Source organism: Nycticebus coucang, chromosome 11 (genome assembly GCF_027406575.1).
Source record: "Nycticebus coucang isolate mNycCou1 chromosome 11, mNycCou1.pri, whole genome shotgun sequence".
Taxonomy (NCBI): domain Eukaryota; kingdom Metazoa; phylum Chordata; class Mammalia; order Primates; family Lorisidae; genus Nycticebus; species Nycticebus coucang.
Genome location: NC_069790.1, coordinates 27,681,822 through 27,709,479, shown reverse-complemented (window position 1 = coordinate 27,709,479; position 27,658 = coordinate 27,681,822). Strand labels below are relative to the sequence as shown.

Below are 27,658 nucleotides of genomic sequence, written 5' to 3'. Positions count from 1 at the left end.
TGGTTGGTTGGTTTTTTTGCAGTTTTTTTGGCCGGGGCTGAGTTTGAACCCACCACCTCCAGCATACCAGGCTGGTGCCCTACTCCTTTGAGCCACAGGCGCCACCCCCCCCCTTTTTTTTTACAGTTTCTTTTCCTCTACGCTTTATTTTGAATAATTTCTTCTGTTATTTGTTCAGATTCCATTATCTTCTGCAGTCTCTACTATTCATATTATTGGTGAATTTTTTTATAGCATTACTGTATTTTTCATCTCTTGAAGCTCTATTTGTTTCATTTTATATCACCCATTCCTCTCATATATATGTATTTTCCTTTAAATTACTTATCATATTTATAATATTTACTAGTTGTTTTAATGTCTTTGTATGTTAATTACATAATTTTTATAAATGTTTAGTCTCTTATTATGGATTTATTTATCTTTGCCTGTATTGTAATTGGGTGCCAGATTTTATGAATTTTATGCTGTTGAGTGATGAATTTTCTTTTAAGTATTCCTTTAAAGAGTGTTGGATTTTGTTCTAGCAGTCAAGTACTTAAGAATTAGCATGATCCAGTCAGGCACAGTGGCTCATGCCTGTTATCTTAGCACTCTGGTAGGCAGGTGGATTGCTTGAGCTCAGAAATGAAAGAACAGCCTGAGCAAGAGTGAAACCCTGTCTCTACTAAAAATAGAAAAACTAGCTGGACGTTGTGGCAGGCACCTATGGTTCCAGCTACCTGAGAGGCTGAGGCAAGAGGATCCCTTGAGCCCAAAAGTTTGAAGTTGCTGTGAGCTTTGATGACATGACACTCTACCAAAGGACAAAGTGAGACTGTCTCAAAAACAAAAAACAACAAAAAAAATAGAGTTAGCATGATCCATTTGAGGCTTGTTTACAAACTGTTTAGGACAACTCTAGGGTAGCTTTAACTCTGTGCCTGAATTTAGCCCTATTACTAAGCTGTGACCCAGCTGGGGACACTAATGAATGTTCCATTGAATCAATAAGGTGATTCTGGCTGGTAGGAATTAGAACAATTCCCAGTGTTACATGAGTTCTGGGAATTGGTTGGTTTATAACTCCCCAATAATTATTCTTTCCTCAGGAATTTTTCTTTGCCCAACCTGTGTATTTTCACCATATGTGGGCACAGATAGTCAGTTAATGACTTAAGAGAACCCTTATGCAAAGTTTTGAAGTTCTTTCTCTGTTTAAGTTTTCTCCTCTCCAGTGCTCTACCTCACAAATTCTAGCTGCCTTGACCTCTGTGAACTTTTATCTCTGTTTCTTCGACTTGGCAAGATGACAGTGCTCTCTTTTCTTTCCCTTGACCTCCAAGCAGAAAGCCAGGGTGATTGTTTGTCTCCCTCCTTTATTCCTGTTCTCTGAGAGTAACAGTCCTACTCTGCCTCTTGTCTAAGGTCTGACAATTGTTTCATGTATTTTGCTCAGTTTTCTGGTTGTTCACAACAGGATAGAAAGTCCCATAGCAGCTTTTCCTTCCTGAGTAGATGTGGAAATCCAGGAACAGCCCATCTTAATGCCCCTAAGGGGCCAAATGTCCTGATATAAACTCAGCTAGAGTTTATATTGTAGTTTATATTGTAGTTCTTCATTATTTGAAGAACTACAGATGCACAGTTTATTTTTAGAACTTCTTCGATATACTGATGTAATAATAAACATTTATCCAAGACCTATACCAATAATTGCACTATTGCTATAAGGACTAAAAAGGCACATAATAGCCCCTCCTCTCAAGAAGTCAAAGGCAAGAAAGGAAATTAAGTATAATCTAATTATGTGTTTATTATATGTCACTGTCGGGGGTAACATAAGCGTTATGCATAGGTAAATACATTAATCTGGCACTTTGGAAAATGTAAACAGTAGGTCATAAATCAGGGTTACTCAAACCTGAACTGTAAGTAAGGTAGCAGTTAACTCAATCAAGTCATAAAGTCAGATATAGAGCAATAGCTAAAGTGTAGGGAGGGGAGGAAGGAGAAGAGTGTTATTTTGGTGTATCAGCGGCTGTTGCCGGGCATGGTTCCGGCTGGCTTCCCACTGAGACCGTTCTGTGGTTGGTTTCAGCAGAGGTCACTGAACAGCCAAGATGGAGTGCCTTTTGCTCAAAATGCAGAGGCCTATGCTTGCTGTTTTTGGAGTTCCTCCAATCAACCTATCATAGACCATTAAAAAATTATTGATGACAATTATATCTTTTCTTCTAACCAGTGTTATTGATGGTCTAAAGACACCTATGCATTGATTTTGAGGAGCTTGGAGTACTTATGTGTAATTGGGAAATATCTTTAGCACATTGCACATAAAGAGGTATTTTCCACTTGGCGCTTCTGTTAGTGTATGATAGTAAAAGGAGGAAAAAAGATCTGTCATTGAGCAAACCTCATGGGGATGAAATACAGACAATATATATGAGTAAGACACTTAGGGGTGGGTAAGAAAGCCTGCATAATTGTATGTAATCTTATGAGAATGACAAAAAGAGGTGACAGAAAAGCCAAGGAATGATGACAAAGAAAACCACTCATCAAGAGTAGTCAGCCATCTGTCTCAATCCTATGACAATTGTCTGTAGTGAGTTAGTTTTCTGAATTTGGTTACCATGGTAGTAGACTTTTAGAATGCCTGTTTAAGGGTAAATTGATTTAACAATTTACAGAATCACTGTTATTACTGAGTATAGGCAACACAAAAGATACTATAAATTGTTAAAATGTATTTTAAAATTATTTTTAGGCTACGAGGTGATTCACACCTGTAATCCTAGCACCCTGGGAGTCCCAGATAGGTGGATTGCTTGAGCTGAAGAGTTCGAGACCATCCTGAGTAAGAGCGAGACCTTGTCTCTAAAACTAACCAGGCACTGTGGTAGGCACCTGTAGTCCCAGCTACTTGGAAGGCTGAGGCAAGAGGATCACTTGAGTCCAAGAGTTTGAGGTTGCTGTGAGCTACAATGCCCTGGCATTCTACTCAGGGCAATAGAGTAAGACTCTGTCTCAAAAATATATATTTTTTCTACAAATTAAAAAGCCTCAGATATATACAAGCATGAATTGTATTTTGACAAAAGGAAGTTATAAAATCTTATTCATTATTATTGGGTGATGGGTTTATAAATTCAGTTATTCAAATGTGTCATTTCAATGAATGAATTAATGGCTCCTAATTAATTTTAAGTAAGACAGAGTTCATGGATGTTCTAGGTTTGGTTTTTTAGTTGTTGTTTGGGTTTTCTTTGAGCGGGGGCAGGGTCTTGCTCTTGGCCTCAGCTAGAGCGCTGTGACATCATTATCACTCACTACAATCTCAAGCTCCTAGCCTTAAGTAATCCTCCCTCCTTAGCCTTCTGAGTAGCTGGAATTACAGGTGCAGGCCACCATGCCTGTTTCATTTTTCTATTTTTTGTAGAGGCAGGATCTTGTTCTTGCTCAGGCAGGTCTCGAATTACTAGCCTTAAGAGATCTTTCTGCCGTGGTGTCCCAAAGTGTTAGGATTACAGGTGAGAGCCACTGTGCCTGGCCTTTAAACCTAGTGTTAAAAGCTATATTGTGTATGCTTCGCACTCATTGCCACACCTCGAGGAGTCGTCTGTGGGTTTAGCAGTTGTACAGATAACTTAAAGAGGAATTGCTGAGACCTGATCTTGTGACCATTTCAGAGAAGACTAGCAAACTCTATGGTCAGAATTAGGAGTTTCAATCTAACCCTTCCTTGCTGATTTTTTTCTCCTAATTTACATGTAGGGCAAAAGTCCACTTTATGTCATTTACAATTTTAAAACTGGGCTTGTCTTTAATGTTCTAGTGACATCTGAAACCACTTTTTAATAAATGAAGGCTTATCCAGAATTGCGAAAGTTGAACCTTTTACATTTGCGATTTTAACATGACTGCTGACCTAAGATGATATCTTCATATAACTAATACAATTAAATAAGGTAATAAAAATTATTACTAGTTATTTTCTAATTCTTCAGAGAACTAAACAAAGTCTCTCTAAATTGCTATAGAAATTTTAATTTTAGTTAAAGGAAGACTTATTTCATGCTATGAGTAGTTAAACAATGATTCCATGTATGAAATTTCTCTGGCTGCAGAGGAAGAATATTTTATTTGGGCACTTTTCTATTTTCCATGAACCACAAAAAATGATATTTTATTTCATGTCAGATGAATTGTCTGACTTTCAAAGAATTGGGAATAATCTAGACATATGGAAATATTTTAGTTCATCAACTCCTGGTTACTCTTTACTTTCCTTTTCATTCACTTTCTACCCCTAATCCTAAACCTGGCTCTGGGTTTTTACTATTCTTATTCTATCCCTTGTTCTAGCTCTTACATGCTTCAAAGTTTGAGTTTTTGCCTATATAGGCTAGAATCTGTGTCTGTTCAACTTTGAATTTCAAAATGTACCTATCATATTGAAGATGAAAAGTAGAAATTATTTTACTATTAGATGAGTTTATCAGATAATCTATTTAGCTTTACTTTGAGTACAAAGAAGGAATTAAGCTTTAAGAATTATTTTAAAATGTACAGAACAGGCAAATTCGTAGAGAAAGTAGATTGTTGGTTGCTTAGGGCTGTGAGAGTTAGTGAAAGTAGGGAGTAATTACTAATGGGTATCAGGGTTTCTCTCCAAGTGATGAAAATGTTCTTAAATTAATTTTGTTGATGGTTGCACAACTCTGTGAATATGCTAACATGTGTTAAAGAATATAAAAATGTCATTGTCTTGCATATTAACTTTATAAAAATAAAATGACCTTACTCCTCCCCCCAAAATATTGGAAAATCATTGGACATTGCTCAGCTGAGAGGAAGCAGATAAAAGGTAAAGAGTTAATAGTTTTGAAGATATTGTTGCCATAGTATTAAAGTGTTAGCAAAAAAAAAAAAAAAAAAAAAATCCAAGGAACAGAGTTGATTTACTGCTTAGTCTTAATGTAAGAATCAATGAACTTTTATAGGCTGCTTAATTTTCTTTAAAAATAATAATACAAAACAGAAAACCTTGACTACCACCATATATGTATATAGCAAGAAAAATACATGACATTGTGTGGAACATTATATACCTCACAAAATCTGGCCAAAACAATACAAGGTAAGACTTAAGAAAATATTCTCAAGGAATCATTCATATGAAGACAGCAAGAAAAAACAATTATGCTGTTGGGAAATTTGGCAATTCCAAATGGGAATTTTATTACAGATTTTTTTAAAGTTTATCCCCATTTTCTTACAAGTAAACTGCTATCTCTTATTTAAAGGCAAATCATCTTGTATTTGCACTATTGCTCCTCTTGGTTATTCTGTATAAGTTTAAATGGTTTAAATCACCCTGTATTTGCACTACTCCTTTTGTTTATTCTATATAAGTTTGTTCATTTGATTAAATTTAACTACTAAAGCACTACTTAAAACATGGAAAGAATGTCTTAGAATTTATTTTGCACAACAATAGCTGTACAAATTCCAGAAGATACAATCAAAAAGAAAGAGAACCACCTTTGGCTGAATGATATGATGTCCTATCTCCTAACCAAAGATAAAGATTAGATTTAGTTATACTTATACTAACATAAAATATACTCTGGCACAGCGAGTCCAACAAATGAATGAGAATGCTGTAAGAAATTGTAACTAAACCCCAAAGTGTCCCCCTATCCTTGCTTCATTCTTAATAATAATGAAAACTGTCCCTCAGTGCCTCAATTTACTTTGTGTGTGGAATTCTTTTTATTGCAACTGTTTACTGGGGAGGAAATTATCCAAATTCTACTGCAGTGTGGAATTTTAAATTAATGAAATGACTTGTAAATTCCCAGAAATCCCCAAGTGGGTTATAATTTAGCTGATAGTAGAGACCCAACGCACACCATTTGCTTTACTCTGAATTTTTTAGAGTAAAACCTCAGCAAATATTTCATGTCATTTGTTTTTAGATCATAAAACAAAATTGATGTTAGTCTAGCTCACAGACACTTAGATTGGTTTTATAGATTATGCACTGACTCATCCTGAAGTCGTTGGCTTTATACCAAGGGCTTTGCTAGCAGTGCAGGAACACAAAGAACTGGTAAACAAAAGAATCTTCAGTGGGCCCCACATTACAGATCTCCCTGACTCTTCCAACCGCCTTTATCCCTTTCCTTAACAATAATCTAAATATATCAAGATAAACCATTTAATAGCTTGAATTTCAAGTTGAGGTGGGGAAAGATTATTTTTTATTTAAAATGAACTACTAAGACATTTTTACTTAAATTATCAATGAAACATAGAAATGTGGGTAATTTCGGACAGAAGGAAATTTAACTCCATGGTAAAGAGAAGTTTTCAGAGAGAAGGAATCATCTACTGAAGAGAGCATTTCAATTACTATCTTTGATATAAAACTATATATGTGGAGTATAAACTGTATCTACTTGTTAGGTGCCTAACCTTCCCCTACCTTCCTTCCCAGAACAAAAGATCTACCTGGCCCCCGACCCCAAGAGCTCTGCTGGAAAGACTCCAGCCTGCCAAAGCCTTCCAGCAACCTGTGGAATCTTCCTCCCCATTACACCCAGTATAAAACCCACTATTGGTGCAGCTGCCATCTTTGCCCAGGTCGGGCTCAGTCTCCTTTCATTAAACTTGACCTGAACCTCTTCTGGTCTCAACTTGGGGTACACTGCAGAATCCCTTTCACTACTATAGTATATATAACACACCCATCATATATATCGTTTTTTCTTCTACATATGACTACATTTTTTCACAAGGGTGGGCTGCAGATAATTCTGAAAAAATAATGTAAGAGTAATTTGGATAAAGTCCAGTACTCTTTTCCTTCTTCTGGTAGGGAAGATGTTCATAAAAACATACTATCATTTATAATTTTTGCTGTAAGAATTCGGAATTGTAAGAATTTCTAACCCTGAGGAAGATGGTAGTGCCACACAACTTAGTCTTTTAGCTATACATTCATTTTTTAGGCACAATTAGTTGCCCCAGTGCACAATGCTTTCTGGGATGCAAAAAAGGATGTTCACAGAAGAGAAAAATATAGGAGACCGTATATTCAAGGGCAGAGACTTAATGAAGCTGTCTTTCAAATTAAGGTTTTTGGACTACCTCCATCAGGATCACCTAGAAAGTGGGATAAAATACACATTAATGGGCCCAATCAAAAATTAGTGATTATCCCCAGGGAAAGGGTTCAGAAATTTGCACTTTTAACACACCTCACGTGATTCTGCTGTATGCTAAAGTGTAAATCACTTATACATTACTGCAACCTTTAGGAACCAAGGTATGCCTCTCACTGAATTCGAGGACTATGTCCTGAAATCAGTGTTTGCTAAGTCTCTCTCTTCAGTCAGCCTGAAGCAGGGAGCTGGACGTAGCAGAGGAAAAGGCGAACGCGTTTTAAAGAAAGAAAAGTGACAGAGTCAAATAGAACCGACCAGCTCAGGAAGAAATGAGTGCATGAATGTCCCATCCAGGAAAGAGTAACTGTGCCAATCCCTACCCCTCTGACCCTTTAAATTCCCACCCACCTTAACCCACGTGCTGACTTCCTTCTGGAACTCAGCTCACCCGCACCCAGGTGGAAGGAAAGGCTGACGTTGCCCACAGAGAACCTGGACTTTGTTTCCTTTCTTTCACGTTTCGGAATAATCTTTTCTTTTTGGTCTTTGACCTCTGAAAAAGAATTTCTCTTCCAATAAAGACTCAAAACTCATACGTAAAAATGTGTGGATATCATTGTACTTATACACAAACCCTACTAAAAATGCTATAAATATTAAGAGATGCAAGTACTATAATAATAATGCTTTCAAATGGGCATATGGGGGCGGCAACTGTGGCTCAGTGAGTAGGGTGCCGGTCCCATATACTGAGGGTGGCGAGTTCGAACCTGGCCCAGCCAAACTGCAACAAAAAAATAGCCAGGCATTGTGGCGCGCGCCTGTAGTCCCAGCTACTTGGGAGGCTGAGGCAAGAGAATCACCTAAGCCCAAGAGGTGGAGGTGGCTGGGAGCTGTGATGCTATGGCGCGCTCTACCAAGGGCGACAAAGCGAGACTCTGTCTCTAAAAACAACAACAACAACAACAAAAAAAAACTGGGCAAATGAATGTATAATCATGTTTGACATTTTAGATTCTAATTCAAGCTAAAGTTGGTATAGAACAAAAGCAAAGCAAAACAAAAACTCTTCTGTTAAAGTGCTTTGCATCTCTGAAAAAGCAACTCTTTGTTATTTTTCCCCCCAGGGTTACCATTATAATGATAAATTAATAAAAAGGTGTGAGAAATATTTTTTTCTCATAAAGTGCCATCAAATTTCTTTTTCTCCTTTTGCAGTTTCTAAACAATTCGGAGAAATCACTCATACTCAATTCAGTCAGAAGTGAGCATGGCTATATCCAAATAACATTACAGATGTAAGCAATATTGTAGATCATGAATAAAATGAAAAGTATTACACAAATTCATTTTCACAGAGAAGATCCAAATGGCTAATTACTTCATCTGAATCAGAAATCATTGTTTCTGTTATCTTTACGGCAACTCAGCATTTAATTTAATCACATAAGGTATTTTGTAGCACTAATTTACTCAGTAGGCATAAATTATTATAATGTCCACCTGCTATCCACAAATCCCAAACCAAAACAACAGTGATAATAACCATCACCCTCTTTCCTCCTTCCCGCAACAGCCCTCCTCCCCCCCAAACTCAAAACACTCCAGTGCTAAAAGTTCACTATTAAATACCGCCCTTAAGGCTCAAAGTTTAATTCTATTTCAAGACCATTTAAAGTAGGAGTGTCCAACCCGTGGCCGCTAGTTAAATGCTGACTTTTATTTTTTTTAATTTTTTAAATTTTTATTTTATTTTTAGATCATGTATACATTAATGCATTTATGGGGTACAATGTGCTGATTTCATGTAGAATTAGGAGGGTTTACATCACATTGGTTAACATATACCTTGTCTCATTTACTTAATTATTGTGTTAAGACATTTATACTCTATACTTAATAGATCCCACACGTATCCTTGCATTATGCACCATAGGTGTGATCCCACCATTCACCCTCCCTTGATCAGACCTCCCCCCTCCTCCCTCCTTCTCATCCTGGGCCATAGTTGTGATCTATTCTTCATATGAAAGTGTGAATGATTGTAAATTGGTTTCATAATAGTTTTTCTTCCATTCTTGAGATACTTTACTAAGTAGGATATGTTCCAGCTCCATCCATGTAAACGTAAGAGGTAAAGTCTCCATCTTTTTTTAAAGCTGCAAATGCTGACTTTTAAGGACTTTTTTTTTTTTTTTGCTTATCTGTGGTGTCAAATATCATGGAAAGTTTGCACAGCACAGAACTTTTTTTTTTGCTCACCAGCTTTAGTTAGTGTTTGTGTGTTCAATGTATGGTCCAAAAAAACTTGTATTCTCCCAATGTGCAGCAGAGAAAAAATAAGGTTGCCACGCTTTTAACATTTTTTCCAAATATTTCTAAACAGAGTAAATAATCAGAAGCACATTCCAAGTGTCAATGTACCCCTTGCCTCCCACTGCCTGTTCATCTCCCTCACCTACTTTCAACATAAGAATTAACAGTTAAGAAAATCAAACTTCTGAGGCAACTGGTGCTTAAACAATTTTTCACAAACCAATTATTACTTTATTTTATTTAAAATAAACTTTATTTTAAAAATTATACAACACAGTCATAGAAATTTAAATATGACACTGAGCAGTGTAAATGAGTCAAATTATATACAGTCATACACCTCACAATTGTATTTTGGTCAACGAACTCCATATATGATGGCAATCACATAAGATTATAGTGAAGCTGGAAATATTCCCATTGCCTAGTGACATCTTAATGGTTCTGATTGTCTGTAGGCCTATGCTAGTTTGTGTGTTTGTGCCTAAGTTTTTAACAAAAAAAGTTTGAAAATAAAAAATAATCAGAAGATTTTAAAAGTAGAAAAGGGTTTACAGAAGGATAGAAAGAAAATATTTTTGTACAGTAGCTGTTCAACGTGTTTGTTTTAAGCTAATCATCCTTACTAAAGGATCACAAAGTTTTTTAAAATTAAAAAGTATACAAAGTAAAAGCAGTATTTACAGTAAGGTAAGATGAATTTGTCACTGAATAAAAAAACTTAATTTAGCCTAAGTATACAGTGTTTATAAAGTTTACAGTAGTGTACAGTAATATCCTAGGCCTTTCCTTTCATTCACTACTCACTCACAAACTCACTCAGAACCACCTCTACTTCCATAAGCTCTATTCATGACAAGTGCCCTATACAGGTGTACCATTTTGTATCACTTATACCATATTTTTTACTATACCTTTTCTATGTTTGGATATACAAATGCTATTGTGCTACAATTGTCTACAGTGTAGTAACATGTTGTACAGGTTTTTAGCCTAGAAGCAGTAGGCCATACCAGATAGCCTAGAGGTGTGTAGCAGGCTCTCCTGTTTAGGTTTGTTAACTTCACTCTATGATGTTCTTGTGACGCATTTCTCAGAACAAAACCCCAAAGTTAAATGAGGCATGACTGTACATGTGAAGTCACAGTTCATGTTTGATTAGTCTCATTAATGGAAAGGTTCAAAGATACAACTAAACCCAAAATGCAGGTTAACTTGGAAACAATCATTGTCTATGTGTATGTTTTCATTTCACACGTGTCCAAATATTTAGGTAATAACTGATGCAAATTCATATAAGATTAAAAAAATGATGCTGCCTGAATGATCAAAATTCTTTTTACCTTGCCTGCTCTACTGTAGATATAGATAGTATCAGTAATGTTTATGCAAAGTAGCACCATAGGACACTTGGTCTTTCCTTTCCTCATATGGTAAAGACTTTCTGTAATGTGGCTTATAACTCCTCCAGGCTCAGGAAAATATCAGTGACAACTTAACATAGTAGAAACTCTGTTGTTGACCACCTCCTTACATTGACTTAATTTTCATAGGCCATTAACTATGTTTACACAGTTCCTTTATGTTCACCACCTCCATATGTTGACCAGTTTGTTATAGTCCTTTTTAGTCCTTACAGTAGTTCTACTATAGTTTTTAAGATGTTTTTTTTTTTTTTTTTTGCCAGGGCTGGGTTTGAACCCACCACCTCCGGCATATGGGACTGGCGCCCTACTCCTTGAGCCACAGGCACCACCCTAGTTTTTAAGATGTTGCTGATTTCTTTGGAGGGAGATTTTATAGTACATTCTTCCCACGTTTTAGTGAGAAAAATATAAACATATAAATATGTAATGGGTAAAAGTAGTCTATATACAATTGTAATACTTGTTCGTAAGTTTAAAAAAAACATGCAAGTAAATAGGAATGAAAGAACTAAGACACACTTGGAACCTCTTGTTTGAGGATTTTGAGGCAATTCAGAGCTAACCCCAAGATTATTCTATGAAACTGGGGTCATTCCTGGATCATAGGGAGAATTCTAATGTGCCAAAAATAGTCATGAATCCATCTTCAGAGGATAAGGACTCAAAGACAAACAACAGAAGAACAAACTGAAGAGAAAATAAGGTCTAACAGTTCAGGAGAAATCTCACTTTTTCATTAGGAGGAAGAAAAGGACTTGGGACTGAAAACCGGCTCTATAGGTGCTGTTGACACTGGGCGTGACAATCTCTTTGAATGATAATTTCCTCATCTGTGAAATAGCTCCAGTAAGATCCATCAGCTTTTTTCATAGACTTCGGAGTAGCTATTCAATATAGCTACTATAGGTTTGCTCTTATTTATTTACAGACAGGGTCTCACTTTGTCACCCTCAGTACTGTACCGTGGTACCACAGCTCACAGCAACCTCAAACTCTTGGGCTTAAGTGATTCTCTTGCCTCAGTCTCTCAAGTAGCTGGGACTACAGGCACCCACCACACACCTGGCTATTTTTTTAGAGATGGGGTCTGGCCCTGACTCAGGGTGATCTCAAACCCATGAGCTCAGGCAATCCACCTGCCTGGGCTCCCAGAGTGCTAGGATAACAGGGCTGAGCCACTGCACCGGACCCAGTTTGCTCATTTTTAGATGCGGCAGAAAAGGGAAATTTTTTTTTTTTTTTTTTTGGCCAGGGCTGGGCTTGAACCCGCCACCTCTGGCATATGGGACTGGCGCTCTACCCTGTTGAGCCACAGGCACCACCCTGAAAAGGGAAAATTTTTAACTGGCTTACTAATTTCTCTTATAATGCAATATTATTATACGATAATACCTTAGTTACAGACTTCATCTTTTAAGAACTAGGAAGGTAATCTGCTAGATTTAAAATAAAGTTTGAGTATAAATACTACTCTCTATCTTGTCTATAATATTTTGATACATTTTATTACAAAGAAACAAACACATAACAGGCCATTAGTTACTAGGAGCTGTATTGTATGCAGCTTAAGTCCTAGGCAGAATGTTTCAATGCATACATATTTATATAAGTTATTAATTTTGTTACCAACTTCAGCATTGCACATCTCTTTAGTAAAGCAGTAGCTGTTACCAAGTAAAGTCCAATACCATTCTCCTTTTGTCCTCAAGATGCAAAGGCAGGTAAAGTAAACTATTTCATTATAACATCAAAATAGCCAGCTTTGGGCTATTACAAAAGGCTTTTCAAATATGTCAGTCTCTACCTTGGAGAAAGTAGAGGGAGGCAGAAATGCAGGGTGCTGAGTTGTGCTCTAACTTGATCTCGTGTTATGGTATGCTGCCATTGCAATATTTGTAAATGACAACTAAAAAAGTAAAACAAATCTTCATTTATAAAAGTGGAAGTCTTCTATTCATATTAGGTTTTTCTTCCCAATAACTTACTAGAAAGAAACGGATACTTTGAAACCCTAAGGGGTTCTTACATACGAGTCAGAAAAAATACATAAAAATAAAAAAGCAAAGCAAGAACATTGTTAAAAATTAAAACTTTCTGGTGGCGCCTGTGGCTCAGTCGGTAGGGCGCCGGCCCCATATACTGAGGGTGGCGGGTTCAAGCCCAGCCCCGGCCAAACTGCAACAAAAAAAATAGCCGGGCGTTGTGGCGGGTGCCTGTAGTCCCAGCTACTTGGGAGGCTGAGGCAAGAGAATCGCTTGGGCCCAGGAGCTGGAGGTAGCTGTGAGCTGTGTGACGCCACGGCACTCTACCGAGGGCCATAAAGTGAGACTCGGTCTCTACAAAAAAAAAAAAAAAAAAGTAAATAAAAAAAATTAAAACTTTCTTTAAAGTTGATTATCCTCTCTTAAAGATGGATATAAAATGGGTAGACATATCTCTATAACTCATCATGTTTATATGTAAATTCTCTGGCAGATATAAATCCATCTTTGTCTTCATCTTCTTTATCAAAAATGTCCTCCACCAAAACATCATGATGACTTTCATTCACCACTGCACCATGCTTCTCAAACTCCTTCTTTAAATACACTTTAACCTACAAAATAATGGATCTCATTAATAGCTCTGATTTATAAGATGCCCACATTGAGCCAATCAATATCATATACATTAACTGGGAGCTCATTTAACTATATATAATAACTACTAAACAACTGCTTTGTGACACACACACACATACACATATATTTTTTGATACAAGTATATACTGTGAAATAATCAAAAGAAGGTAATTGGGGGATCATCGCTTTAGGCATTTCCTATTTCTTTGTGTTAGAAATATTCCAATTCCAATACTCCAAACCCTAACACATTGTTGATTATTTTATGAGATATTTCTAATGATAGTAAAAGAATTACAAGAACTCTCTTCTCTTACAAAAAAAAAAAAACTGTTGCTATACTGTCACAGTGGTGACATAAAATGCTGCACAGAGTTAAAGATAAAGCTTTTATCATATATACAATGATTATATCAAATATTAAGCTTACACTATCTAGAAAATACCCAATTAAAGCATACCACCTGCTCTTAATCTCAGTCTAAATAAAGCCAGGCATTTGAAAGACTACTGTCTTTCAATCCATTGACTTACTCAGATGTTTATTCCAGAAACATCTTTTTTTGTGTGTGTGTGTGTTAAAAATATGAAACGCTTCACGAATGTGTGTGTTCCTTGCACAGGGGCCATGCTAATCTTCTCTGTATCGTTCCAATTTTAGTATATGTGCTGCCGAAGCCAGCACCCAGAAACATCTCTTAAAACCAGATTTTATAAATGATGGCATTTTTGACTTGCATAAATGTCTGTAAGTAGTAGGTGCTGTGGGTCTGGCTATAATCATTCCACACTCATTGAGCCTAATCATGACCTTCCAATCTCAGAAATTAAAGCAAAGTCCAGCCTGATGAGTGGCAAGGCTACAATTTTCCCTTTTCATTCAAATGTTTAAAAATATAAATAAAATATCATTGCAAATTTCCCACTAGATTCACCATTATACACTTCAACCTGTATTTTCATTTTTCTTTTTCTATAGAGACAGAGTCTCACTTTGTCGCCTTCCGTAGAGAGCCGTGGAGTCACAGCTCACAGCAACCTTTAACTCCTGGGCTTAGGTGATTCTCTTGCCTCAGCCTCCCCAGTAGGAGGGACTACAGGTGCCCACCACAATGCCCAGCTATTTTTTTTGTTGTTGCAATTTGGCTGGAGTCTGGGTTTGAACAGGCCACCCTCAGTATATGAGACTGGGGCCCTAATCACTGAGCCACAGGCGCCGCCCTGTATTTTCATTTTTAATAATATCCCTACTCTATTTAAAATCTTCATTTGAATTTATTTTTATTTTTACTTTTTAATATTATTGCATCTTTTTATTAAAACAATTGATGTCATATAATTAGAGAGTAGAATGATGGGTCCAGAACTTTGAAAACTATTCAATTATATAGAAATTAAACAACACTCCTGAATGACTGATGGGCCAATCTTCATTTTCCCCACCCCCAACATGCAAACAGATGGTGCATGTTTATTTTTAAGTTCAAATGATTTAATGCAGTTGTAAAAAAATTTAGAAAGACGATGAAACTGTATGGATTTTGTAGCCTATATCTTATATAGCTCCAGGATATACTGTGTGAATAAAGCAAAATGCCAAACAGTAGTAGTTTGCTACCTTTTGTGTAAGAAAGCGGGAAATAAGAATATGTGTTTGTGTTTGCTTGTATTTGCATAGAGAAACACTGGAAGGATACATAATAGATTGATAAAGCTGGATAAAGGGGTCATGGGGAGAAGAGGACATGGGTAGGAGAAAGACTTTTAAGTAAATATCTTTTTATACTGGGTTGATTTTTTAATCATATGAATGTATTATATATTCAATATTTTTTAATGAAAGGAAATTAAAATCTATCTGGGATAGAAGAATAAAGCATGTGACTGGTAACACTATAAGATATTATACATTTAGTGGCTGCAGATCCAGTGGTTCATAATGAATTTATTTAAGACTTAATCATTTCTTGACCATTAGTAGTGAAATTAATCAAAGTATAAAATAAAAAAGGACTTGACATATGACCAACTAGGCCAGAATGGATATAGGTTGATAAAAAACATGGGGATAAGTATCTACCTCCACTTCTTTCTCCATAGCAGCCAGACTAAGGCAGGTATGTGTAGTAATGCCTGTGAAAGCTTAAATTACAGGGAGAAGCCTCTCCTTTACTCCTTGCCCAATGGCCTGGACTTTGATAGGGTTGGGGAAAGTCTCCTGCCATGGAAAACTCAGGCAGGAGTGTCTTTTCTCCATGTGCTAACCTGAACAAAATTGAACATGTAAATTACTTGCTGATAATTGCCAGGAAATCTCTATGAAATGCATTTAACAGCTAATCTAAAGTTTTAAACAGAAACTATCCACATGAGCTATTTCTTAGGACATCTAGTTTCTTAGGGAGAAACTACAAATGGGAATTGGATTGGCCAAAATGGATCTTCCAAAGACCCCAGGGTTAGGATAAGATACAGTGAGCCTTAAGCCCTGGGGGGAAAGTAAAAAAGTAAATGCCTGAATGGTGCTTTTTAAGTCTCAGGATATTTCTCTCCAAAATAGTGATTTCCTATGAAAAAGTAAACTTCCAAAGCATCAACATTTTATTATTTTTTTTTTGAGACAAAGTCTCACTCTGTCACACTGGGTAGAATGTTGTAGCATCAGCCTAGCTCACAGCAACCTCAAACTCCTGGACTTAAGTCATCCTGCCTCAGCCTCCTGAGTAGTTGGACCTATAGGTACCTGCTATGATTCCTGGCTAATTTTTCTATTTTTAGTAGAGACAGGGTCTTACTCTTGCTCAGGCTGGCCTTAAACTCCTGAGCTTAAGCAATCTTCCCACCTCGGCCTCCCAACTGTTAGGATTATAGGTGTGAGCCACCAAGTTCAGCCAACATCAGAATTTTTAAAAAACATATAAATAAATAGCATTTACCTATAAAAATAAATTTTAAAAATGTATTTCTAAAAAAGTGATAGGAAGGAAGGGAAGGAGATAAGGACAGAAAGAGGTTCACCTCATCTTTGGAGAGTTTCCAGTCATCATTAAGGTCCATTTCTTGGAATGATTCATGGGATCTTGGTCCATTTCGAATCTCCAGGAGATCAATGTTGAATATCAGTGTACTCTCTGGAGGAATTTTACCTGACAAGAGGAGACAAGGGGAAAAGTTTTATTTAAAAGATCCAAAAGTTTTAGTAATAGAAAACTAATGATAATGGACAATTTTTTTTTTTCTGAATTAGAAAGACTTCCTAACATTGTCATATATGGTGAAAATTACTTATACTAAATTACTACATCTATTTTACTTGATCTAACAGAATAGAGTAAAAGAAGGAATAATTCAAACTAGCAGAACAAAAGCTTTCTGTTTCTGGGTTAGCTATTGGAAAAACACACACACACACACACACACGCAGATATACATATGGCCTAGGTATTAAATTTCAAATATAACTAAGATATTACATACTACATATCAAAAAATGACTTAAAAGTTTTCTGTAATTCAGTATTAATTATACTACAAGCAATTTACTAACTTTTGGGTCAGAAAGTCCTGTCCTAAAAGTACATGTAGTACTTTTATCTTTACCAGTGGGAGGCAGTATATAATTGAATGAGGTCTGATCATACTGTCTAAGATTGAAGTTTACACCTGCCCATCTCTAAGCTTCAGTTTCTTCATCTATGAATTAAGATACTATTTCCCACATCAAGAATCTGTTGGGAGTTTGTAAAAGGAGAGAATCTATGCAAAATACTTAGCATTATACTTGACAAATAGCCAGCTCTCAATACATGTTAATGAGATATAATTCTTTTACAGGCTTTAAAAATAATCCGTACATACATACATACATAACCTATGATACTGTTTAATTTATAAATTAGGCACAGTAAGAGACTTGATAATGACAATAATAAAATAGAACAACTTCAATTCTTCAATTGTACAACTTCAATTGTAGCTGTAAAGACAGTTACGTATTCAATAATTTCAAACAGTTAAAAAACACACCCTCTACTATAGAACATTATACATACATGTGTTGAAAAAATTTCATAGGAGGGAAAAATTCAAATAACTTTCTAAGAAGGGAGATAAGAACTTTTTTTAAAAATAGTTTTTGGGTTTTTTTTTTTTTTTTTGCAGTTTTTTTTTTTGGTCGGGGCTGGGTTTGAACCTGCCACCTCCGGCATATGGGGCTGGTGCCCTACTCCTTTGAGCCACAGGCACCGCCAGAAGATAAGAACTTTTTAAAAGTAAAAAGAGTTTTTTTAAAGTCCCAGGGATCTAAAACAAACAACAGAACTATTAAGAGTCCTCTGGGAAGCACAGATGATTATTTCCAAACTTGTTTCTTTATAACTATATCTAACATGCAGGTCTGGGTAAACATGCTATATTTCTTAGTCACACCCTCATCCCACATATTCCATGAAAGAGCATTTGTAAGTTCCAAGGAGAAAAATGCTTACATTGTGTGCTGAAACTTACCATTCCAGATCTAGACAGAGAGGGACACATACTAGGTCATTGATAAAACTGGGATCTTCTCAAAGGAGGCATGCAAGCGTGTACTAAAAGACTACAAAATTGTTGGTAAGTATACATTAGAAGAATTAGTTTCATGGCATTCAGTCTGAAGGAAATAACTCAAATTTAGATCTCTCATTATTAAGAGGTAAAACTGACATAAACATAGTATGGAGAAAGAGTAGTGGATTAGTACTACCTAGAGTGATCCCCCCTTACCTACAAAGAATACATTCCAAAACCCCCAGTGAATGCCTGAAACTGTGGCTATGCCAAACCCTACATGTGTTTTTCCCTGTACATACATACCTACGATAATATTTAATTTATAAATTAGGCACAATAAGAGATTAGCAACAACAATAATAAAATAGAACAATTTAATGATACACTGTAATGACAGTTATGTGAATATGGCCCCTCCTTTTCTCTCTTCTCTCTCTTTCTCAAAATATCTTAATATTTTCAGACTGCTGTTAACTACAGGTAACTAAAACCACAGAATATGAAACTGCTGATAAGGGGGGTCTACTGGATATAAATGTTAAAGGTAAGACAATAAAGATACAGGAAAATAAAAGAATACTTTTAAATATCAGAGAAACATTTTCTAGACACTTGATTATTTTCTCTAAAGAGGATTATTATGAAAATAAGAATTGAATTTGATTAGTAAATCCTATCCCATGTAGTTAGTTTCACTTTAGAATATATAATGCCTCACACATGGCACCTATTTCCCTTTTCAGGAATCCAGGCTGAGAATGCTGCCCAGGTTGTCAATGGTTACACCTAGACCTGAGGGTGATGTGAAGTCTGTATTTATACTCCTATATCAGTGGTTTTCTGTCTGGTTCTGATAACCACTTTAAAAATGTATTTTCTTCCTTACCTAAGTAATACATGCTCACTGTAGAGAATTTGAAAGATAGACCAGAAATAAATATGATTCCCAGTATCACAGTCTCTTGTTAACATTCTTATTTCTTTGCATTTGACTTTCTAATGTATGTACTTTTTCTTACACTTACTATCATACCATAGATTCCATAGCTTTATTTTCTACTTTCATACAGTATAAGAGTATATCACATACATTTTGGATGTAATTTTGTTAAATCTTTAAAAATGCCATTTTAAATAACAGGGCCATATTTTAATTAGATCCTTATCGTTACACACTTAGGTCAGTTCCCTTTTCTTGCCATTAGAAACAATCTAGTGAAGGGCATCCCTTTCCCCAAATCTTTCTCCTGATATCTGATTATTCCCTTAAGTAAGATTCCAATAAAGGAATTATAGAAAAAATTCATGTAAATATCTTCAGGTCTCCTGATACATATCATCAAATAGTCTTTTGGAAAACTGCAGGGGTTCCCACTTGGACACCAACTGTAGGTGCCTACCCTGAAACAAACTAACACAAAAGCTCTCTGGACCAGCTAGTCACCTTGCTTCTGCTCTGTGATACAGGGAGAACTAAACTCATTTCATGTTATTCCATTTGTTCTTCAAATAGTTAAGAGCTTTATAAATAAATTTTAAACTAGGAATGAAAAGAACTTCCAATAATCATTTGCTGCAGGATACTTCATTGTCATGAGTCATATACAGCTCATATCTAAAACATATTTAAGGCCTTAATAATCCATATTTCAGTGTTTGCTTATGAGTGATCTTTCTTTTGAATTGTTAAAACAAATTCCTGAGACTGGGTATGGAGCACTCCAGGAGGCTGAGATGGGTGGATTTCCTGAGCTCAGGAGTTTGAGACCACTCTGAACAAGAACAAGACCCCATCTTTGCTAAAAATAAAAAACTAGTCAGGTGTTATAGTAGGCATCTAGAGTTCTAGCTACTCGGGAGGCTGAGGCAAGAGGATCACTTGAGCCCAGGAATTTGAGGTTACTGTAAGGTATGATGCCACAGCATTCTATCCAGGGTGACAGGCAGAGACACTGTCTCGAAAAATAAAAAAAGAAAAAATTGGTGAATTTCCATTTAGGGGAGGATGAAAAAGTTCTGGAGATGGACAGTGGTGAAGGTTACTCAATAACATGAAAGTATTGAATGCTACTGAACTGTATACTTAAAAATTATTCAAATGGTAAATATTATGTAATGTATATTTTATTACAATTTTAAAAACTGCACTGATGAATAGTATTTTTAGAGTGCAAGTTTCCAGAACCTGTTTGATTGTTAGCTTAGCTGCCAATTTAGATATTATAGCTTTAAATGGTCATTTCAATTTATAATAAAGATACAATTATATTTCCTAAAAGAATACAAGCACCCTATTTACTTCTTTTTTTTTTTTTTTCTTTTTTTTTTTTTTTTTGCAGTTTTTGGCTGGGGCTGGGCTTGAACCCGCCACCTCCGGCATATGGGGCCGGTGCCTTACTCCATTGAGCCACAGGCGCCACCCTAAAACAATTTTTTTTTTTTTTTTTTGTGGTTTTTGGCCAGGGCTGGGTTTGAACCAGCCATCTCTGGCATATGGGACCGGCGCCCTACTCCTCGAGCCACAGGGGCCGCCCCCTATTTACTTCTAAGAGGGAAAAATATACCCTAGTAGTTACACTAACTTCCGTCTCTTAATTCACAGACAAAGAACTCTAGTGCTATAGTAAGAAATACATAAGTGCTATTATTACCTTTTCCTTCTTTTCCATAGCCCAGGGCAGGAGGAATGATGAGCTTTCTCTTCTCTCCTACACACATTCCTTTCAAACCCTGGTCCCAACCTTTCAGAGCCTCCAGGATGCCCAGGGTAAACCAAATGGGTTGACCATTGTTATGTTTGTGACTGTGACAGGAAAAAAATAATAAGAAGAACTCTGTAGTAACTTTTAAAAAATTGACTTAGTACATTTTCCCCACTTATAAATGGTTAAGATTACTAGCTTAAAAATTAGTGAAAACAGTAATTCCTTATTTGCACACATACACATCTCCAGGTCAACTTTATAGTACTCCCAATTCACTGCTTATCTTTCTGGATACAAATTTCACATAGGTGACTCAGCCTGAGTAGGTCAGAGGGAATAACAGTCAAACAATTAAAAACCCTTTCCCATCCTGTGTCAGACCTTAATGATTTTCCTGTTCCGTTCCTCTGTTGGATGACATCCAACACACTTTTTTTTGTGCCTCTCATTCTATAACAAGAGGTTAGTGAAAATGCTGAGTGCATTCTTTGGCCCCCAAACATAGCTGATCACTAGTTATAGAAAGAGATAGCCTGTTCAATTTAAAAAACTGACAGTTATTTTAGAATTCACAAGGTTAATGGGAAGAGTGGACACAGGTGATCAGTAATGTGGAAGTTATGGATTCACAAGGAGGTCCTACAAATGGTGGAAAACATTCTTCTGAATAATGGAAGTTGCAGTTGTGAACAGCTACATCCTTTACTCATTAGATTATTAGCTACATTAGCTACATCCTTTACTCATTAGATAAAGAGAGTGGAGTAAAAATGCAGACACACCTTTCTCAATCTCATCACTCAGCTTGTGAGCAATATTAGGAACAGAAATTCAAAAAGGGGGGAGACCATCATCTTCTACTACTGAGGAAAGGCTAAAAGGGGAAGATATACTTTATAAAGCCAAATGAAAAAAAAATCAACAAAAGGATTGCATAGTTTGCAGAAGAAATGGAAAAGATGGAAGGACAAAAACCATTTTCTTTCTTTCTTTTTTTTTTTTTTTTGAGACAGAGTCTCAAGCTGTTCCCCTAGGTAGAGTGCCATGTTGTCATAGCTCACAGCAACCTGCAACTCTTGGGCTCAAGCAATCCTCTTGCCTGTTTTTCTATTTTTAGTAGAGATGAGGTCTTGCTTTTGTTCAGACTGGTCTTGAACTCCTGAGCTTAAGTAGTCCACCTGCCTTGGCCTCCCAGAGTGCTAGGATTACAGTCATGAGCCACCGAGCCCAGCTAGAAAAATTGGATTAGAAAGGGTAACAACCATTTGAGCATTTGCTGGATATCAGGTGTTACCCTAAATTTTTTGCCTCTTTTAACTCTAACAATAACCCTATGATGTAAGTACCATTATTTCTCCATCATATAGAGGAGGAAACAATCTTTGGTCTAACTCCAAAGTTCAAGTTCTTAACCACTAAGTTATGGCCATCAAGGAAGCCCTGTAGGTTGCAGAACAGGGAGAAAATAATGGAAAGTGGCTGAGTTTAAGAAAGTTCATGCCCCATATACTGAGGGTGGCGGGTTCAAACCCAGCCCCGGCTGAACTGCAACCAAAAAATAGCCGCGCGTTGTGGCGGGCGCCTGTAGTCCCAGCTGCTCAGGAGGCTGAGGCAGGAGAATTGTGGAAGCCCAAGAGCTAGAGGTTGCTGCCTGTCCTATGACATCATGGCACTCTACAGGTAAAGTGAGACTCTGTTTCTACAAAAAAAAAAAGAAAGAAAAAAAAGAAAGTTCATGAAAGGTTGAGGAGAATTTACTGCTAGCACATGTAGGTCCATATGCATATCAATATGGAGAGTCAGGAGCACAGTGCACTGTAACTTGCATAAAACTGTCCTAATCTATGGCCTGCTGATGGCACTGATGGGTGGAAAAGGCTGTGTTTCACCTTTGAATCCCCACTCAGATCCTAGCCAAGTTCCCTCTCCAGGGGTCCTTCTATGAGGGTATGTAGGGAAGTCCGTAAGAATGGCCCGTCAAGAACCAGGGAGGAAAGAAATAGTCAAGATGTCTTGACTGATGAGCTAAAGAGGGGCTAGCCTGAGAAAACCAACCTGGTGGCCAGGCAAGGTGGCCCATGTCTATAATCCTAGTACTCTGGAAGATTGAGGCAGGTGGATTGCTTGAGCTTGGGTGGTCAAGACCACCCTGAGCAAGAGAGAGACCCCATCTCTACTAAAAATAGAAAAACTAGCCAGGCGTTGTGGGCAGGTGCCTGTAGTACCAGCTACTACAGGAAGCTGAGGCCAGAGGATCTCATGAGCTTAAGAGTATGAGGTTGGGGGCGGCGCCTGTGGCTCAGCGGGTAGGGCGCCGGCCCCATATGCCGAGGGTGGCGGGTTCAAGCCCAGTCCCGGCCAAAACTGCAACAAAAAAATAGCCGGGCGTTGTGGCGGGCGCCTGTAGTCCCAGCTACTCGGGAGGCTGAGGCAAGAGAATCGCGTAAGCCCAAGAGTTAGAGGTTGCTGTGAGCCGTGTCACGCCACGGCACTCTACCAAGGGCGATACAGTGAGACTCTGTCTCTACAAAAAAAAAAAAAAAAAAAGAGTATGAGGTTGGTGTGAGCTGTGACCCCAGGGCACTCTACCCAGGACAACAAAGTGAGACTCTGTCTCAAATAAGAGAGAAAAAACAAAAAAAAAGAAAAAAGAAAACCAGTGTGCCATATAACTGGGAAGATTGAGCTCCTTTTGGTGAAATAAGAAAAGTACTCTGTTCAAGGATATCTTGCAGATGAAAATAAGAAGTCACTCTACTAGGTTTTATGAGTACCATGGTTACTAAAGCCAGATAAATGCCATTTCTTTCTGGTTTCTTTAATTTACCCCCCATGATAAAAGTAACAAAATACCAACTGTAGAAAAGCTGGGAATGCTAGAAAAGAAAAAAAGAAGGAAGAAACAATCTATTACCCAGCATTGATGTACAGTTTTGGCACACTGCTCATTGTAGCTATTTACCACATAGGCTATGTGGTTCTAGAAGTGGCAAATATGCTTTATGGACTGATCTTTTCATAATTACACAAGTTAGCTGCTTCCGATCATATATTTAAAAGCTGCATGATAAAAAATAAAAATAAAAAAAATAAAAGCTGCATGACTACAGTCCCCTCATCAGAGGACGTATTAATGAATTGCTAAATAATATCCCATAGATACCATTAAAGTCGGCACAGGTTTTGGGTTCTGAGATCTGAAAGAAAACAGGCTGATTCTAAAAGAGACCATACTAAAGAATGTAACTGTAATTTTAAAATGCAAATCACAACATTGTTTAATGTGCATTATGGCGCCTGCCTTATTCACAAGAGGAAAGGGCTACTGAGAATTCTATGCAAAGCTATCTTTTTACCAGGGCTAACTGAATTCAAAGAGTGCCATTCACTTTCCCCAGACTCCACAACAGACGTGGTCTGTTAACGTCCAGAAAAGTCATTTTATCAAAAACAAGGTGTATGACAGACAACGAAGCTTTACTGTTTTTAGTTCATGCTGTTCCTTCTACCTGCAACACCCTGCTTCTCCCATTCTACCCCCTTGGAAACCTCTATTCATTTTTTAAGGTCCATCTCAATTATGGGTCTTTTTTTCCTCCCACTTTTCACAGCATAACTAATTTCAGGCTCTATTATGTTTTGTTAGCACTTTGAATATTCTGTGTTTTACATCACTAAGTTATTTACTTGTCTTCATCCCCTTCACACATGGTGTTCTGGTAGAGGACAAGAACCTACTGCTAGCCATTTTTGCATCTTTAGGGCCTGACTTATGGCCATTCAATAAGAGTTTGATAGATAAATTAATAAATGAGGATGATTAAAAGCCAAAAATTTTTAATCTCCCTTGTACAGAGCCTAATATAAAGGAAATGCTCACTACACACTTTTGAAATGTAATGAAGGATAACCAGTGCCTAACTGGAAATCGTTACACTTGTAAACGGTTTCCATGTTGCAATTTCTTTGTTTACAGAATAGAAAATACAGTGTATCCATCTGAAAGTCCTGCAAGTAAACTTCTATAACCACACCCACCCCATCAATGAAGGCTTACTTTCCAGAAAGAAGCAAAAAACCACAGGCACTCCATCAATGAAGGCTTACTTTCCAGAAAGAAGGAAATAACTATAGAAATCATGGTTCTGTGGCTTGACCAAATGTCAATTGTCAGAACAAAAGTTAAATAGGTTAATGAAATAGCGTTAGTATAATATATCCATCAACGAGCAAAACGAATGATTGTGTATTGTGTTCTTGAAGTTGCTGAGAAAGTTTTAAGTAAATATCACCTATACCAAATTAAAAATGGAATCGAGTCATTTCCTCTTAAGGAATGGAGTTTGAGATACCCGAATGCTTTCGAGCTCTTTCTACTTATTGCATAAGTTATACGTTTAGATATTTCTGCGATATTTCAAAGATTCTAGTTCTAATTTTTATAATAAAAGAGAACCGCTTTATCCAGACCATATGTTTCCAATAATACTTTTAAAGAGCCGTCTCATTATATACACAGAATTGGCTTTGAACAATTTCCTTTCCTCAAAGAAGAAAATAAGATATTTCATTTCTTTAAAAGACATGTAACTGTAGTCCCAGCTACTCGGGAGGCTGAGGCAAGAGAATCGCTTAAGCCCAGGAGTTGGAGGTTGCTGTGAGCTGTGTGAGGCCACGGCACTCTACCTAGGGTCATAAAGTGAGACTCTGTCTCTACAAAAAAAAAAAAAAAAAAAAAGACATGTAAAGCCAGGTTCACGCTACCTTTCCCGCTGGAGAGTTGGTGGGGGTTTTTTATTACTTTACGAGCAGGGCATAATTACTTACGTGGAGTGAAATAAAGAGCCATCCTTTTCTAAGTAGCCTTCATAGTGGACCAACATCAAATCACCTCCCTTGGTTTTTCGATGGCAGATGAATGGCTTCTGGAGAACTTCAATTTTCACTTCTGGTTCAGGGATGAGAGCCCCAATCAAAGAAGTAACTAATGGCATCAAGACCGCGTTCCACAAGAAAAGCTTCATGTTGCTGAAGCGGGACAAAGTCCCTACGAAAATAGAAAAAGGGCCCTTGACTTCATAGAGTTAAGAATGTAGTTAAAGGCTTAGGGACAATAGTCTCTCGCAAGTTGAGGGCTCCCCCTTCCTAGAAGACGTGGCACATTTTCTACCCATAACTTCCCCCACGCACTTCGAACTTACCTTTAAAGGGTTAAACGTAAAGACTTGGCCTGACTGGCTCTGACAACGCAGGCGTCTGGAAAGGGCGGCTTTCCATTGGCTTGCAGTGCAGTCCCTCAGGCTCCTCTTAAGCCAATGATCTGTGGAATTCACAGTTGGGGTGCGCGAAGCAGTCGCTAGGCGGCAAACCTCCCAGGGTCCTAGAGCCGGGCGGATTAGGAAACTCAACAAGCCCTGACACTCGGAGAGGGGTGGGGTATGGAGATAACCGGAAACTCTGCAGACTACACCCCTGTAAAGAACCCTGACTAAGTAAAGTAGGAAAAGTCCCGGGGACAGATGGAACCACAGGGGTTCCAGGAAGGACTTGTTTACTTTCGCTGTTGGATAGAGTCCCCAGCACACGGTGCTGCAATCTTGGCGTTTCCGATATTGTTTAATAATTTACAGTATAGAGATTTAGTGCTTTAGGGTTCACAAAGTGCATTCCTTAAAAGATAAGTAAATTTAGGTTAGAAGAGATTAAGTGTCCTACTTAAGGTCATTTTACCCCAAAACAATTGAGCTCCGCCTTCAAACCAGGTCTGGTTCATTCCACAGCACCGTGTAATGTGGCTGTTAATAATTGTCTTAAGCGATCTCAGTTTAGAGGTAAATTGTGGATAAAGACATGCAGACCTCCATTTTTTTTGTTTTTGTTTTTGTTTTTGTTTTTGTTGTTGTTGAGAGGTGCTGGTAGATAATGTGGTTTAAATATGGCTTACCAGTTTTTTTTTCCATTTATTTTTATTATTGTTTCAGGTTAATTTGAGGGTACAAAGAAGAAATGGTAATCACGCTTATGAATCATATAGCCTCATCATCTTTTATATTTTCTAGTTTTACATTTTTTCGTCTAATTTCAAAAGCAATACGTGGTCATTGATTTGTAAGAAACTGGAAAGCAATAGGGTTTCCAGATAAAATATAGGAGCCGAATGAAATTTGAATTTCAGATAAATAACAAATAATTGTTCCGTATTTTTATTTACTAAACCTGGCAATGACCTTACACTAAAGAAAAAGATCGCCCCTAATGCCACCGTCCACGAGGAATCAATCATCCACACCTTGCGGTGTATGTATCTGTGACGTAGCTAAGCAATGTGAATTTGGATTGTACACTTTTCTCGCCTCTTTCCAGTTAACATTTTTCCTTGTCAAATATCCTTAACACAGTCCACTTTAAGGATTTAGGAATCCCTTGGGGACTCTGTTAAAATGCAGATTTTGGTTCAGGAGGTCTGGGATTGGGGCGAGATTCTGCGTTTCTAATAAGCCCCTAGTGTTGTCAACGCTCCAGGTCTATGAACTGCAGTTCTAGTAGCGCGGCTCGGAGTTTGGAGCCCTGTTTACCCCGGCTGCCCTCACAGTATTCTATCCTGAAATTCCAATCATCTCCTACGCTCCCTGGTCGAGTACTTAGGGTGTGGGGATTAGACAGCGCCTATATACGAAAGGGACCCTGGGGACTAGAACCCAGGGGGTATCGTAAGCGGTCCGGAAGACCTCCAAAAATGGGGAATGGAGAGCCCACTCTTCAGACACTATTTACAGTCAGAACTGTGTCCCGGTCTTGTCTTGGGGTCTTCCCTCTTCCATTCTCACAGCCTACTTCCATACCTTCTTCCAAGGACTCAATTTCCCTGCTGGCCTTTCCCGCTA

General features: G+C 37.5%; 1 protein-coding gene and 1 non-coding gene across 4 annotated transcripts; both read right to left on the bottom strand.

Annotated features, from left to right (window-relative positions):
* Nucleotides 1-11,095: 11,095 nt before the first annotated feature.
* Nucleotides 11,096-27,653, bottom strand: FKBP14 (FKBP prolyl isomerase 14). Of its 3 annotated transcripts, XM_053609037.1 has the most exons (6): nt 27,617-27,653; nt 25,976-26,154; nt 25,602-25,821; nt 20,721-20,872; nt 16,537-16,664; nt 13,163-13,493 (listed from the first exon to the last, which is right to left on the bottom strand). In XM_053609037.1, the coding sequence occupies exons 3-6, from the start codon at nt 25,796-25,798 to the stop codon at nt 13,335-13,337; spliced, it is 636 nt and encodes a 211-aa protein (XP_053465012.1). In that variant the 5' UTR covers nt 25,799-25,821; nt 25,976-26,154; nt 27,617-27,653; the 3' UTR covers nt 13,163-13,334. The 3 variants fall into 3 exon arrangements, 2 of the variants coding, with proteins under 2 accessions (XP_053465012.1, XP_053465013.1); XR_008383653.1 differs by lacking the exons at nt 25,976-26,154; nt 27,617-27,653 and adding an exon at nt 11,096-12,993 and having other exon boundaries at nt 13,282-13,493; nt 25,602-25,956; XM_053609038.1 differs by lacking the exon at nt 25,976-26,154 and having other exon boundaries at nt 27,617-27,645.
* LOC128560515 (U6 spliceosomal RNA) lies at nt 14,099-14,203 on the bottom strand. The gene has a single exon (XR_008373013.1). It is a non-coding gene; the product is annotated as a U6 spliceosomal RNA (small nuclear RNA).
* Nucleotides 27,654-27,658: the final 5 nt, after the last annotated feature.